Below are 17783 nucleotides of genomic sequence, written 5' to 3' on the forward strand. Positions count from 1 at the left end.
CGTGGGGTGTCGTACGATGCCGACCTGAGTAATCGGACGCGGCCTGACCCCTTACCTTAACCCTTTCAAGCACGCGGCGGTTAGCGGTCGATAAACATGCGTCAAAAGTAGAAAGCATAAGAGAAATATAATCATGTTAGGAAAACAAAATAATCTCACGAATATTATTTCAATTCGGAATAAATTATCTCCGAGACTGAAAGTATCACTCTTGCACATTATTCCAACTCTGACTGTATTATATAGGTATATGTTATATACGCGTAAATATATATACTAAACGATGTACGAAATCTTAATATATATTTTTTTAATAGTACTAACTATTTTTTCTTAAACAGTAAATAAATATTTACTCAATAAAAAGATGATAATTAATCTTTAGTACACACGATGGGTCGTTCGTGTCCCAGCTTAATTTTCATCACTTTGAATATAGAAAAATTATTAAGTGATTTTTACATACACTTTAACATCTTTAAAAAATATTTATAAGGTTGTGTATTTTAAAAAATTGTATATATAAATGTTTTATAAGTAATTACTGAAAAGATACGAATGGACCCAATCGTGTGTATCAATGTCTATTCTACGATAGTTTGCAAGAATTGACAAGAATCATTCGAATATGGAGAGAATATTTAATTATGATCGGTCAGTTTTTACAACTATAATGGCCGCAGCACACATTCTTGCATAAAGGAATCAACCAATGAAAATTCTTCTTTTCCATGGAATGGGAGGAAAGAAAAGATTCTGATTAGTTGATTCGCTTATGCACTATGCGTTATGCAAAAGTGTGTGCTGCGGCCTTAACCATGCACTGACGATTACGCTTACGGCTTGTAGAACATGCATTAAGGTTAAATTAATATAGTTCTTATATCAAATAAATATACGTTTACATTTAGTTAATATTTATTAAAGTTCAATATATTCTTCTAACGATACAAATTTTTTATTAATTAGTGAAAAACATGTTCATTCATAAGAATTTAATTATTTGTCGAATGCTCGACATATGTAATTTGCAAATTTAGGGAAAAACTGGCTATTGATTAGTCTACGTGCAAGTAAAATATTATTACGTTGGAGAAGTAAACAGACTCTCGAAAGCCCGAAATGTCTAAACTTTCAAGAAGAGTCGTGGACTTATCGCGTAAACGTCCGATGCCGAGCATCGATGAGAACAAGTCGTCGCGTAAGATAATAACCGCACGGCGATCGATACCCGTGCTGCCAATGTTATTTTAGTAACTAACGATGAATTATGTCCGTCTTTTGCAATCGAAAAGAGTAACGTACTATCTGAACGAGCACGTAAAAATTTCATATAAAACTTGCGTACAAGACTTATGAGATATCCTTACACACATGTATACAAATTCATAAAGTTGCCAAATTTAGCTTTCCAAAATCTGTTTTCTTTGTTTAGTTAAAATAAAATTCTTAAGAAAACTCAGATCACTTTTGTCAAAAAGAGAAATTACCTGCAAATTCTTACGACGAGTTGAATATTTTATATCCGAACGAATCGATCAATTTCCTGATTAACAGCTCTATCTTATCTGTGTGTTGAGTGTTTATGATAGCCTAGCAGTATTAGAAGCGCACTGAATAAATTCGCATTCAACTAGTCAAGTGCAACGAGAGAAAGAAGTTTTTCTCTTCTCAATAGAACCTGAAAAGATAATTTTAGAACGCAACGTAGTATTCGCAATAAATGTTTTCATTCATCAAATAGCGATGTCTTCACAGAACAACGTCGCTAATAATTTTGGTGTATTTTATACACCAAAGAGAGATAGACCAATGCGTTTCATCAGCAAAAGCGTTGATGAAAATATTATACATTATAGAGATGATAAGAAAAGACAGAAAAGAAAGTTAAGATGAAACAGGATTAATTTGATTTCCCTTTGGAAGTATCTAAAAAAGATAATTTCATTGCTAAATGTTTGACGTATTCTAGTAACCAATCCTCACTTGATTATTTTGATTTGAAATAAATGTTTCGTTCATATTTAGCTAAATTTGGAGATACTTGGGTAAAACCGTTCTTTCCGTGTTGTTTCCGTGATGTGAGAGTACATTCTTGAAAAATAGCAGGCCGCGTGCCGACTGGAGCGCGCGCGCGCGTGCGAGGCGCTAGTTTTTCATTCGACGGATTAGTTCCGTATCGGCGGAATGATCTGCCACGATCCTCTCCCCGGATTCGAGAGACGAGCAGGGAGGCGTGCAAAAATTCTGGCGGGCAACCCGCGCCGGCCGTGCGGTGCCGTGCGACGAATTAATTAGTTCGATCGTGCAGCAGCACGTCTTGAATGAAAAGCCGGGCGTTACATGTGCGCGCGCCGAGGGCCGAGGTTATTGCACGTCGCGACGGCACTGCACTCTACGACCGCTACGTGCCTCGCGTTAAATTACCTTATCGGACTAAATTAGCGCGATTCAATTCCGTCTTACGAAGTCGCGTCGCGGCCGATTCGTCAAGCAGCGTGTATTTGTTTCCGATGCGTCCGCTGAGATTCCAGATCGCGTCCCGTTACATCAGTTTACGTATACGACGTGACTATTTCACTATTTATTTGACGTGACAAATTGCGAGTATTACTAAATAAAGTTAAGCATGTATGTGTAAGATACTTTTTTATGAAAAAATAACAATTCCATTTTATTCTTAAGTAAATTTTTTACCACTAATGTTTTAGAAGAAGATTAATTTGTTAATTATGTGCATTAAAATAAATAACTTGTGCTTAAATTTATAAAAATATCTGCTGTGTGATCTTTTAATGTTTTGTTTTGCCGGAGTTTCCAAACATTTAGCTAAATGCAGAAATAATTTTATTGAACTCATCAAAATAATTAGGTGTGTATAAACGCTCCCCCCAACTATGGTATATTAGAATGACAAAATTGTTTACAGCATTATTTATCATACTTGAGCTTTGTAATATAATTATTTTGATGGTGGAACAAAATTACTTTCAGATCTGTATGTAGTAAATTTTTAGATATTTTAGCAACATTAATTTTTCTATGTAGGATTATTACTAGTAATATGCCACGTCGAGCAATCGTTCTTAATCGAGCGATACAGCGAACGGGACGAAAGATTTGTCCACGCGTCCCGTCATTCCCCAATAAACCGTACACGACAGTGGGTTACCCCTGCTACCCTTGAGATCTCGACTCACCCCTGGCAAATCTGCGCCGCACACATACAGTCTACGTACGCGCGCGCGCGCGTCGCCGGGGTGTCCCATGGCATCGATTCTCCAGAGACGAGAAAGTCCAAGTTCTTTCCCGACGCGATCGATCTTTGGACGAGGTGTATTTTCTCGCACATGAAGAAAGAAAATCATTCCAAACTTCCTCTCGATCTCAGATCTGTTAGCTATTCATAATTATTCATTCTATTAGTTGATATCTGCCAGATTTTTTTTTAATCAATTATCGATAAATATCTCAATTTATTCAATTGATTTTACTTTTATATAAGTAAAATTTGCATATCTATCAATCTACATATTTATTTATTATTTATTGCAAAATTAAACGTTTATCTATCTATGCAATTTTTAAAGCTTTCTCGCGAAAAACATAGATCTCGAGGAATGTATTCAAGTAAATTATCTTATCGATCACGCCGAACAAAGATTCAAAGGAAGCGTCTTATCTCTCGTTCATTTGCCGAAGGCCATTGTTTACCGAGAGATTCTGATTTGTTGAAATCCAATATTTATTGCAATATTTTTTTTAAAACCGAAAAAAAGAGGACGTAAGAATCAAGCGCGGTAATTGTGCGCAATAAACAATTATTACTCTCAACAAATTAATTTAATACATTGAATAGTGCATGCTATTCCTTATTACATATTTCGGCTCATTTTTTAGCCTTCTTCAGTGAACAGACCACAAGATATAAATATTTTATTTACTTAAAAATTAACTCTATCTAACTCAACGACGATAAAAAGAATTATCTCGCGTTATTCATCATTTGTGTTACACCGGATGTTTAGCACCGATGACATCACAAATCCGGTGGAAAATCCCAGAAATCTTTCCGCGCGGTAGATTCAATAGAATTCGAATAAAGCAATAATGTACATTTTTGCAATGTCAGTCGCAGGGAACAAGTCTGTCTCTCAGTCTCTAAGACGCACGTACATTAGCAATCCGCGCAATTATCATTCTCGCATTATCGCAACGTTTTATGTCTATACTCTGTTTATCTTTGTCTCTCGCTGCAACTAAGTGCGTTCTAATTAGCATAGCGATTTACAAGGTTACCAATACACGGAAGAAATCGTCGCACGTGAAGGTCGATATCACGAGTTCGGGGGAAAGTCCGACTTCTTCCGACTTGCATCAGGCATCAGTAGAGGGCTCTAGATTTACAAAAGTATGTAAACAACTACCATGTTTGACTTAAAAACTATATATTAAAGAATTACTAAGCGCTTTTTTATGAGATAATAGATGAATAATTAGGTAAAAAATGACAATCGAAATAAGAGAAGCAGCCAATAGGAAAACGCAATTCTCTAGATAAAAGAAATACACTATTTTTGCAAATCTAGAGCTCTAAGGTCGATATTTATAGTTGATTCTTACCATATATTTGAGACTGTCCTAACCCTCACCGTGTATACAGGGGTCATTTGTATCCAGACGATTTTTTAAATTATGAATATTTTGAAAACAAATGAGTACATTTCTGAGTACCGTTCTACTCCTAAAAAGAACTTGTGGGGTAGAAGATGTCCGTGAAAACCCGGCAGTGTTCTTGTTGTGCAGCGGATTTTCAAAATCGAGCGCGGACACAAAATGTGCTCCCGTATACACTCAACGCATATTTGTTGTACAAATAAGAAATGATTTTTTTTCGTGTTTCTTGATTATTTTCACAAGTGAAACACGTATATATAACAACAAAGTTTCTATTCATTATCTTATAATAGAATAAAAATGGCAAATCGCTCTGCAGAAGAAATGTTACAATTTCTTTGTTCTCTTATAATGTCCTGTATGTATTTTTTAAGTTGAAAGTGTATGAGATTATAGATTTTGAATAAAAAATGAATTTTTTAAAGTTAAGTGTCAATTTTTCATATAGGAACGCTTATTTTTATAAGTTTCGAAACTGTAAGATTTTTTCTGTCCCGAACTTAACCATTTAAATTAAAAAAATTTATTTTTTTACATATATTTTTTTTGATTTGATCAAAAGTTAGAAATGTTTGAACGTACTACCTACTACTATACTAATTTGTGTTTACATTTTTGCAAAAATAAAGTATTTAAATAAATAGATTTGTTAAATTATGTATAAATCTTTCATTTAGGACAGTTAAGGAAGTTATATAAATTTGTTCATATTTTTTTTAACCACTTAATTCATTTAAAAAAATACATTGGATATGAATGATCCCCACATACACTTAATGAATACTAAAAAACGTATACACGGTGAGGATTAAGATGTAACAAGCTAATCAGAGAGTTGCATTAACATCTCAAGCATTACTTGAAACGATCTTAAAATCAGACCGCCTTAAGCATCAGGAGATCCCTCGATCTCTCATAATCTTGTATTCGATAGACATCTTGTATTTACAATTTTTATTTCGAAAAAAAAACGTTCGATCTTTATTTCCTCTTCTTTTCCGTTGGAATGTTACGTTGGGGAATCCGCGCGTTACGCGAAACGTCGCGTGTGAACGCGTAATGTGCTAAATGTAGTATCGATTGTGGGCCGAACGTAATCCCGAAATTCGTTACCGGAAGTGCGGCGCGTTCGGACTCTCTGTGTTGCCGGAATATTCTGCGTACTCTTGTTATTAATCACCGCACCGCGCTCGCTTCTTAATGATCGCTCGTCCGGCCTCGGGGCGCGAATATGCGCGCAGTACACACCGGCCCGGGCATTCCGAGCACTAAATATTATCAACGCGACGTTAATTATCCTCCGGTTAACCAACTGTTACTCTACGAATGACCGGGAGCCGATTCTCGATGATTTGCATCGATTAAGGCATCTAACGATATTGTCTCTTGTTTCAAAAATACAGATGAAGAAGAAAGATCATAAAAAACACTGTGCGGATGATTTATTTTGTTGTGTGTTGTGTTTGATATGGGATAAACATTTCAAAAACCTTTAATCTTAAAATTAACCGAGAGAGAGAGAGAGAGATATGAATCGTTTGATTAAATAAATTAACAGATCTCTAATGAAGCGATAAATATAACGGTTTCAAGTGAGACAAAAAATACTGAATAAATTTACGTTTATGTTTGTCATTACAAAATTATTGCAATCAGTTTGTCGTTGTATTGGCTAATTCGTGAAAATTGCAGGATATACCGTGTATAATATGTTTGATTATGTTATAATTGATTCGTGACATTAAATTATCGGTGTCTGGATGATCGCCAACAATTGCACTGACAGAATAAATACAACGACCTTCGCATCATTATTGATTTGATATAGCGTTATTTTACCAAACAGCTGAGCGGCTAAACTTTCGTCGATACACATTTTCAGCGCGATTGTATGCGCGCTACTAAAGGCCTTCATATTCACAGATAATTTTATATATCAAGGTTTTAGGTTTTATATCCGAAACTATTAAATCGCATTTTTTTTCTGCTTTATGTCCGTTTCTATTAATACGTACACTGGAAAAAGGTGATCTGGTTGCATTAATTGGAATCTTGGTTTAAAAAATGGATAAAAAGCAGAATTTTCTGATTGAATCAATTATAATTCTAGTTGAGAATTTAAATTCTGATCGATGTGACCAGAATCTTCTGGTTCGTTCATTTTTAATCGGAAATTTTTCTCAGTTTAGAGGGGCTTTAATGTGAGTTTTATATTTTTTTATCTTTTTCTAAAGTAAATTAAACCGAAATTAACCTTAACTTCTACATTAGCAAAAATTGGACAATAGAGAATCGCCTAAAGTCCCTCGATGAAAGAGCGTTGTACGTTCATATAATATGCTTGAGAAATACTTTTTAGCAATGATTCTACTAATAAGACAAATCTGAGTCTTTGGAATTTTCGAATATCGAAAATGTTGAAATCGGAACTTACGGAAATGACTATTACTTACGCAAATTAATAATTATTTTAATACGCTAATGTATTAATACTATAATTATTTTATAAAATTCAGTAAGGGTAGTAGTATCAGGCTCCAAGGAATAAATCGAAAGATATGAAAAAATAGCCAAATGTGAGCCAACACAAGGTCGTCTTCGTGTGAATATACAGTATTGAATTTAATCATAGCTGCTTTTTCACATCTTTCGATATAATGATTATATTATAATAATGATCTAACAACATTTCTTATTTCGGAAAATTGATTTTGACAACACTATTAGCGAATAAGTATGGAACAATTTTTTGAGAAAGTCGAGAAATTAAAAACCGGCATTGCGTCAAAGACTGTTGTTTCAAACCTTCGCTTCCGTAACGCGATGCATTAAAGGGACCGAGAATGAAAGTCGTAAACTACATTTCGCGAATCTGTGCCACGTCCGAGCGCGTTTTGCGGCGTGCACACTCTCGGGGAGGAGCAACCGTACGGTAGGGTGTAGTCGCACCCACCCCTCGGGGCGCCTTACGAAAATGTAGCAACGCGACGCGATGCGATGCAGCGATGGGAGGGGAGGGGAGGGGAGGGGAGGGTAACGCATGCATGAAACATTCGCGACGTACACACACGAAAATAACACGCTAGACACAGCACGCCTAACATGAGCGATCGGTTTGATCTGACAGATCGTTGCCTGTCCCCAGGAGGCATACTCCAGCCTATGGATACAACCAACCGGACTACAGGCTCCACGAGTTGAACAAGAGGTTATCGCAGCGCACGGAGGTGAGTACGCTTTCCAATTTATTCCTTTTTTTTTCACGGTTTTCATTTCTACGTACGATTGCGTATTTGTGATATTCGAGAATCTAGCGAGTCTACTCACCTTTCGATAAATTATTCAATAAATTACTTACGGTATAATTTACCGACAACCGCGTAAAATCAATCCCGTCAAAATCAGTCTTAAAATCAGTCCCGTAAAAACGGAATAAAAAGTTGAACGAGGTTGGATACCATGTACTAAAGTCGATTACGTTTAATTGTAAAATATATAGATATCGTTCTTGATTAAATTAAAAATCTTGTCACTCGCGGCATGCGGGACCTAAAATTCCTGATACTTAATAGACTACGCGATGGTTTTGCCAATTTTCCGATTACCGCATGAACAAAGGGGAGATGTATGTTTTTTTTTTGTAAAACCTGGAAAATATATAAATACTCCTTTGAAAAATATTCGTGATACTGAAAAATGGTCAGCGCGACAAAATTTACGGTATGCTCAATCGAATGCGCTATTTATCGCAATTCGAGATGTCGTTATTTTGATAAAGGTTATTGCACACCGTTTTATTTAATCGTGTTTGCTAAATCGTTCGTAATTTTCGTTTGTGTTGCAGAAAAGCTTATATGACTTTAAAGCCAACTGTTCTGTTATGTTTATACGTGAAACATATCGAGAAAGATTCTAAAATTCAAATTCATAATTCCAATGAAATTATTTATAAAAAATGTATAATTCGCGGAGAAATTAACTAATGAAAGCAATAGAAACAAGCGCGTAGCTTTGATCAGATTTCACAATTGTTCCGCTTTCATTAGAGATCAATGGCAAGTGTATATTCACGTGGAAAATGTTTTTATTCGAAACGTACTATAGGAAATCTTTTCCTTCGAATCTCTGTTCGGGCGGCTTTTTGTTACACTATAAAATTATCTGGCCCATATTTTTTTCCCGCCGGCAGATAAACCGACCTCTTCTGAGAGATTCACGATAATGGTGATAAGATATGATCCACGCATTGTTGTTCGCGCACATGTCATTTTATTCGTGTCGGTCGATTTCGAATCGTTGAAAATTAATCGAGGCTACTTGCGAAAGAAAACTGTATTTATATTGCCATCGCGCGTCGTAAGTTTATTCTTGCTGTTTGAAAAAAAAAATTACGATTATATATACAGGGTGTATCATTTTAATTGACGCATTAAAATATCTCTTGAATAGTGCATTTTAAAGAAAAGTTGTATGGTTTGGAGGGGGGCATAAGATGATGCTACTGGTTTGACCTTGGAAAGTTGTTTGAAGGTCAGGTAAAGGTTATCATCAATTTCTTAAATGGAATCCCATATATTTCATTACATATTTTTGTAGCTTAAACCTCGAGAGCTTTCCAAAACATTAGCATTAAGAGCTCTATAAAGCTGGCAGGACCAAATGAGCAGAATCAAATCGGACCTATTGGAATTTTTAGTATTTTTTTTGTACTAATTTGTACCATAAAAAAAAATTGTGTACTCTGTGCCGTTTTGGAAAAAAACGTGGCGCTGCCAGGTTAATATTAAGCTGGCAGGACCAATTAAAAAAAAAAAAAATAAATAAATAAAGAAATAAATAGTATCGAATTTGTACTAATTTGTACCACCAAAAGAAATTCTATATTATGCGTCATTTCCCAGAAAACGGTGGCGCTGCTAGTTGAATATTTAAGCTAGCAGGACCATAAAAAAGAAACAACACAAGGGCAAAAATGAACAAAACTGAATTTATACTAATTTGCACCACTGAAAATAAGTTAATATTTTACACAAAACCTATGTGAATCTGCGGCACTCGACTTCAAGAAATAAATATGTTTATGAGCATTAAATTAAGTCAAGCATTTTTGTAAGTCAAATGTCGGATTTCACATAGGTGATCTAATGATGGCTGGAAGATTAAAAATAATTATACAGTTTACATATCCGATACAAATTATATTATAAATGTTAGAAAATAAAATAAAGAGCTCGATGTTCGGCATGTCTTTAATTGAGATTAAAGACATGCCGAACACCAATTCGTTAATTAAAAAATCCTGCAAAAATCCATTCAATAAAAATATATATAAATTACTCGGCATTGTTGGGTATAAAAATCCTATAGTGACAAGAAGCGTACAATCAATGGGGCATTACACAGCTATTTGTTGGAAAGCAGGTACATGGGTGGAATATGATTTGGAGAAAAAAGAAAAAAATATTAAAGAAAATGCAGAAGTAACTCCAGCGTTATTAATAAAATATTATAAAAAACAATGAATGTTTATGTTTTTTTTTCGTACTTAATATGTATTCTTGTAATTATTTTATTTTATAACATTTATAATATAATTTGTATCGGATATGTAAACTGTATAATTATTTTTAATCTTCCAGCCATCATTAGATCACCTATGTGAAATCCGACATTTGACTTACAAAAATGCTTGACTTAATTTAATGCGCATAAACATATTTTTTTCTTGAAGTCGAGTGCCGCAGATTCACATAGGTTTTGTGTAAAATATTAACTTATTTTCAGTGGTACAAATTAGTATAAATTCAGTTTTGCCCTTGTGTTGTTTCTTTTTTATGGTCCTGCCAGCTTAAATATTAAACTAGCAGCGCCACTGTTTTCTGGAAAATGACGCATAATATAGAATTTCTTTTGGTGGTACAAATTAGTACAAATTCGATACTATTTATTTCTTTATTTATTTATTTATTTTTCTTTTTTTTTTAATTGGTCCTGCCAGCTTAATATTAACCTGGCAGCGCCACGTTTTTTTCCAAAATGGCACAGAGTACAAATTTTTTTTTTATGGTACAAATTAGTACAAAAAAAGTACTAAAAATTCCAATAGGTCCGATTTGATTCTGCTCATTTGGTCGTGCCAGCTTTATAGAGCTATCATTAAGTTCATTTTCATGAAGTACCTTTCGAGTTATAAGGTTAGCAAGTTACAGCACCGTCGGCATTAAGCATTACCCACGGTGTCCGACCGACGCAACGGCTAAAACCTCTTAAATGTTGTACAGGATCATGATTTGGATAACATTTGTCAAAATTAAGGTCATTGGAGGTTGTACCTCTTATTTTCATTTGTATGTATAGAAATGTAATTTTTAGTGCAAAAATACAAATAAAGGAACAACCTCCAATGGCCTTGACAAATATTATCCAGATCATGATCCTGAACAACATTCAAGAGGGTTTAGCCGTCGCGTCGGTCGGACACCTTGGGTAATGCTTAATGCCGGTGGTGCTGTAACTTGCAAGCCTTACTCTCTAAATCTGAATCAGTGAATAGTCACTAATTATCCAGTGGCATACTTGGCACTGATATCAGTGATTATCCACTGATTTAGATTTAGAGAGTAGGTATATAACTCGAAAAGTACTTAATGAAAATGAACTTAATTACAGTGTTTTGGAAAGTGCGTTTCTCGAGGTAAGCTACAAGAATATGCAATATGGGATTCCATCTAAGAAATTGATGATGACCTTTACCTGACCTTCAAACAACTTTCCAAGGTCAAACCAGTACCATCATCTTATGCCCCCCTCCAAATCATATAACTTTTGTCTAAAACATTTTTCTTTAAAATGCACTGTTCAAGAAATATTTTAATGCGTCAATTAAAATGATACACCCTGTATACATATATATGTATAAATACATTATATATATCTAGGAATCAATCGAAATATATTTATAGAGTGATTAAAAAGAATAATTGAAAAGAATAACTTGATACCAAGTATTTAATTAAAATTAGCTTTAAAAGTAATAAGAGTATAAAGTAATATAAAAAAAAATATTTTCTCATAATGGCTAAATATTCTGCGATATTACAATAACTCAGAAATATGATGGAACCTTGTAATGATTTTGGATACAAATTTTATTGTCGCTATTTGCATGCGTATTCCACACACACACATACACGCGCGCGCGTCGAAATTATTCTTCATCAATGATGCGCAATTTACGACAAGCAGCGATGGCCATATATTCCTTTTTGAAGGTTTGATACTTCGGAGTAATGGTCAATATGTCATTAGGATTGAATAATGCGAGAAAAAAAAGGAACCGCCTGAGGTTAATGCGTTCTAATGAGCCTCCGCTTCTAGTACTGCGTTCATTAATCTTCGACTCGCGGATGGACAACCGGTCTTCTTCCCTGGGAGGTCTCGATAAGCGGCCCGAATAAATTCTTCGGTTTCTGTCGTTAGCATCGCATAAGAGTAGCGGCAAACGATGTGGTAGACTGTCAGCGTCTCTCAAGATTGTACGCGTGCCAACACGAAAAACTTCACCGCACGTTTAGCTCTTGTTCGACGAGCTTTCGGAGTAGATTCTCACCGACGCGGACACTTTGCGTGACTTTTTAAGTTTTTATTTTCGTTACTTTTTCGATTTACAGTTTGTTGTAGGTATTATTATTACCTCAAACCAACTAAAGTAGATATCCAAGTAAGATTCTTATGAGCTATTATTTTTCGGCATCTTTTAATACCTCTCGTCAGTTTTAAGTTCATGTAAATTGCACGTTTTACGAGAAAAACACATATTTAGATTCTTTTCCTATGCATCTTTCCATGGAAAGGACGATTTTGATTGAAGTACCTAAAAATTTGGCTAAGTGTATACAGATCTGAAAATAATTTTCTCTGAATGGTTAAAATAATTATGTAGAATGTTCTAGCGTTTATAATAATATTGCAAAAACTTTTAACATTCTAGCAATCAGTTTGAACACCCTATATAATTATTTTATAACTGTATAGTTATTTTGAAGAAAATCAAATTATTTTCAAATCATGTTAAAAATACAATATAATGTATATTCTATCGAAAGAGTAGAGAGAGAGAGAATAGAGAAATTCTTTTTTTCAATATCTTCGATATTTTGGAAACATTTTTCTCTTTCTTTCCTCACAATTATAAATATATAAATCAGTTCGTCCGACCATGTCTGAAAAGTATGGGAGTGCGATTTGTAATGAAAGGAGACATTTTTTCCCAGTCGAGTTCATATACCACAACAATCATCTCGGCGAGTGCAGAGCTATTCGGGAAATTTCGTTTTTCTCTCTTTGGTCATTCTCGCGCGCGACGCACAGGGGATTGGGCGTGTGCGAATTATATTTTGCTGGCGCTAGCATATATGAAAACGAGAGAGAGAGAGAGAGAGAGAAAGGGAGCGTGTATGTCAATATGTACGCATGTATACATGTGGACCGCATCGATCGTTACGACGCGCGACGGGAGAAAGAAAAGGTCAGAATCGAACCGGCGTATTGCAATTGCTTTTACTTATGCATACTCGAGCTATATATTCTGCGTACTCGACCCGAATTCACGTTTGGGCCGTCAACATAAGTAATTATTGGCTTTTTTTTTTTTACAAAGAAGAATTTTTTTATTCGTTATCAATTTCATTGGTCTTTCTTGAAGCAAACACCAATTTTAATTAACGAATTATGCGATCAATGGTTGAAATCCGGCTGTCCGGATAGCGTTTGTGCGCGTTCAACAAGCAGAACGAAATCGTGTGGTGCACGCCGATAGATCAAAGCGAAATAAATTCTTCGTTAAAAAAACATTTACATACACTATCGAGATATTAATGCACGCGTGAAAGTGGCGCCTCTCGGTAAAATTACGACGTGTCGTATGGCGGTTAAAATGAGCGCAAAGAGAGTTAACGCGTCCGCTTGTAAGCTCGCGTTTATGCCACCTTTTAATCGCCACGGCGCGTTTCGACAAGCCAATCGGACACTCTTGCACGCAGTGCCAGTTTTATTTTATGAATCGCGCCGACGGCGATTTCGAATGAGAAGCGTAAAAAAAAAACGGGCGTTTTTTTTTTCACCGCGATGCCGGCGATGTAACCGAAGCGCCATTACGCCGCGGCCATCGGCCGAAGATTGCAAACCCCGCGCAATCTCTTTGCCCGAAACGAATCACCGGCGATCGTTTTTGCAGTAAACGTGTTGTTTAATTGTAAACCGGAGGTTGCGGTCAAACGCGTCCGTCGGGGAAAATTGTGGGAAAATACGGTCAACGCGGCGCGTTAAGCTCAAGGACCACAGCGCGAATTTTGTGTATTTAAAAAAAAATGCGTATTTCAAAGAAATCCATCGATATTAAAAAAAATACTTCAATTAAATATAACGAGTTATCGAAACAAAGCTCTTTTAATTTTTAGCAATCGCGTACTAAGATTAAAAGGAAAAAATATATATGAATTTCTCTCTCGGAAATATCGCGACCTTTCTTTCATCTAGCACGCGATCACGATGAGCGACTCCATAAACTGCAGTTGTAATAATTGTACCACGTGAGTTACACGGTGCTCATGCATTTTAACCTGTGCATTCCACGACGACAGGTGCGTGTACAAGACGCTTTTCATCATAAGATCGCGTAAAGTTGACAAGAGTCAAACGAGGCATGAAACATCGCAAAGACAGCGGTCCAAATTTCGTGTTACAATCCTTTCGAACCGTGTCCGCCTTTGACACAATTTCACTTTCTCCCTTCATTTTAGTCTCGATCGCGCTTGATTAACGATGTTTCAAAATTAACGATATTTCAAAATTAAATGAAATTTTCTGTGGAAGATTTCAAATGTCACAAAATTCAATTCTTTGATTTGAATTCTTCTAAACGAAAATTTAATTGAGTCCGTTTTGCTTTTTTGATGTGGAGAATTAGATCTTGTGATTAGTCTTGTGATAGCTGTCCTAAATTCTATTTTTAAAAAATTTAACACTTGTTAAATTTTAATTGAAAACTTAATATATTTTTGTTAGAAATTTCTTACTTATAATTTAAATTTATGAATAATTGTATATGTGCGTTAAAAATTGATTCCGGTATAGTCTTGGTCATTGCATAACTATTCTATTTTTGTATGCAACATACTTCTTAAACTTGCTACTCAGTCACACCCGTTCTTTTTGTTTTGTACTACTTTCTTGTAAGACATACGTTGTTATCTATTTTTCTTTCATTTTTCTGTATAAGTTTTTCTTTATATGTTTTTCTTTGCATTTACTATTTGTTGTGTATACTTATATATCAGATACAGTCTTGAGGTTTACTGCTCTTCTTCTGCTTTCTCTCTCTCTCTCTCTCTGCCCTCTATTTTGCCTCGTTCTCTTTTCATTTTTCGTGTTTTTCGTTCAGCCTCTATTCCCTCGCGCACGTGGACACACACGCCTGCATCCGTCCGCGAAGTTTAGCAAACGACATGGCGTGTCCTACGGTCATAAATCATCTTTCCTCGCGCTATCGTCGCATCTCGTGCGTTGTCAGCATGCGTTTGCAAGGTTCACCACCGTTTCTTCCGCTGCTTCCGTCAGCTCCGTGCTAACGCCGCCGCAGAGACGTTCCCATACATAAAAGAATATCTAAAGTCTTGGATCATTGTTAGCCGCCCTTCGATTTATAATGACACTGATGCTGAAATAATGACAAAATTGATTGATTCGTGATTAAAATATAATCTAAAAGAGAAAAGACAGGCTAGATATTCAGCGGATATTAGGAATGCTAGCACGTGAAATATTTGCGTATACTCGTTAATGTAGTAGTATACTCGTAAATATAATATAGCTGTTTATAATTGAGATCAAGTCAGTGATTAAGTATGTGTACTACAGCTTCGTCAAATATATAGGTATATACCAGTGATATATATTAGTGATTGGTGGAGGACAAATAAAGAATGACGTGGTTGAAATGAAAAAGCTTGCTCTAAATTATCTAAAACTATTGTACTTAACAAGTTACAACAAACGATAGGCAAAATTTTATATATAAATCTTTTTGATAATTTGATTTCAGATAATCCTTGGGAGAAATCTTGGAAATGAAAATCCAGTAAGAATCGACGATAGAGACATCATTTAAGATTGAAATGAGATTATAAAATCACTTATTTTAGATGCCTAGAAATTAAAGAATGTTAATCGTGAAGTTTAACGAAACGTTTTTTTATTGTATTATCTTAAGCGGCGTCTACAATGAGATTTTATCGCGTAAAACTTAAGCTTTAAGCTGTAAGAAATTGACCAATCATAGTCGAGTATTCTCGTCACGTTCGATTGTGATTGATCAATTTCTTAACGGCTTAAAGTTTAAAGCTTAAGTTTTACGCCTTAAAATTTCATTGTAGACGCCGCTTTAATAAAAAATTAATACTTTTAATTTTTTTAATATATTGTTTAAAATATGTATGTTATTTCCTTTATTACATTGAAATTTTATAGTAAATTATTAACAGCATGAGGCGTCAAGTGAGACTTGTCTCTCAGTACGATTGACTCGCGATCAGTATAGATCCGGATTCAATCTTACCTGCGCTTACGTACGCAATTTTTCGCTTTTAACCCGAAAATAGTTCCATCTGGTGATTAAGAAATCTTTTGATCACCAGCACCGTTCGGATCCGGGTAAACCGTAGAGCTCATACGTGTATCAGTGGATATATGTATGGATCCTCCAGGCTGGGGATTGGACATTAGGCTAACAACTTAATTCCGGAAAAAATTCATTGTTACTGAAATCTCATTAAAAGCCTTATGCTCCACACAGGAGTTAAAGGAATATACATATATATATTTATATATATATTTTTTTTTTACAGCATAGCCCCAAGCAAGTACTGTTTTTTGACACTTTGGTATGCCTTATTTTTATCTACGATTTAATTATTTAATAAATTTTTAATTGCTTTTACGTTTTGTTTAGCAAAATTTTAGAAAGACTAGGAAATTTATTTTTGAGCATCCAAGGTGGCCTAACCCCTTAACCAAAAGGAATCCATTAAATATCTACTGGAAACATGATAACGATGATTGGCGAATGAAAGAGGAACAAAATATAATTGGCATTCTTGCTAGAAAACAAGAAGAAAGAGACCACATTTTACCAATATATAAGAAGGCATAGGATGAAAAGACATGTGATGAAAAGATATGACGTACTCGTGATCGCACGAATAATTAGCGTAATCGTAGAATATGTTTAGGCAAAATTTTTTGTGTTAATTTAAATGGCAATTAGCGCCATATATATAAAATGCCATCCAGTTCAAGATTCGTTGACCGTTCACCTTGAATCGCTTATGAAATGAATCGACGTTGATTCAACGCTTGATTCTAATCCAGTTGCATTGACCCCATTACTAAATATTATAAGTGCTGCGTATTAATAATAATAACGTTATAAATATGTTGTGACAATATAATGTTATATATAATAATAACGTTAAAATTATTATGATCGTTAGCGTTTTCGCACCGTTGTTTATTATTTTTAGGTGTATTATATCAATCGATGGATGGAAATATTAGTTTCGATGCGTAAGAGGATTATTAGCGATTACTGGAATACTACTCGCAGCATCTTTACGTTGCGGTCGATAGAAAGGACGAGTAGGAGAGGAGCTGCTAAGTGTACCGTTACTGTAAAGTTTGGCGTAGTTCTGCCTACGCCGAAAGTTATCTAAACGAAGACGAAGAGGAAGAGCGAGAGAGAAATGCGGGAAGAGAAAGAGAGATCCACCGATTTAGTCGAGAGCGAGAAAACCGGCTACAATAAAACAAAGAAAAAGAGCTAGCCTGGCACGGATATAGGAAGAAGCAACGACTGCTTTTCGGTCTCGCGAGTACACGCTCAAGAATTCATATTCCTCCATTCCTTTTACGCGGGAAAGAAAATTCTCCGTTAATCTAACATGGAACGAGTAGAATCACGATCGATTTAAATATTTGATACCCAGATTAATTGTAAGCAGAAATCGGGAGATTGAGTGGCTTAGCAACTCGGCTAAATAATTGGCTGTTTT

At 35.2% G+C, this 17783-nt stretch overlaps 1 protein-coding gene across 3 annotated transcripts in view; it reads left to right on the forward strand.

The window, feature by feature from the left end:
- Chi (LIM domain-binding protein 2 Chi) overlaps nt 1-17783 on the forward strand; it is a 205241-nt gene that overhangs the window by 164777 nt on the left and 22681 nt on the right. For 2 of the 3 annotated variants that reach the window (XM_018515343.1, XM_018515344.1), the window contains exon 3: nt 7805-7904. In XM_018515343.1, coding sequence (XP_018370845.1) covers nt 7805-7904 — 100 coding nt within the window. The remainder of the gene's footprint in view (nt 1-7804; nt 7905-17783) is intronic. The other variant, XM_018515345.1, reaches the window with a different exon arrangement.

Source organism: Trachymyrmex cornetzi, unplaced genomic scaffold, assembly GCF_001594075.2.
Source record: "Trachymyrmex cornetzi isolate Tcor2-1 unplaced genomic scaffold, Tcor1.1 scaffold570, whole genome shotgun sequence".
Lineage (NCBI taxonomy): Eukaryota > Metazoa > Arthropoda > Insecta > Hymenoptera > Formicidae > Trachymyrmex > Trachymyrmex cornetzi.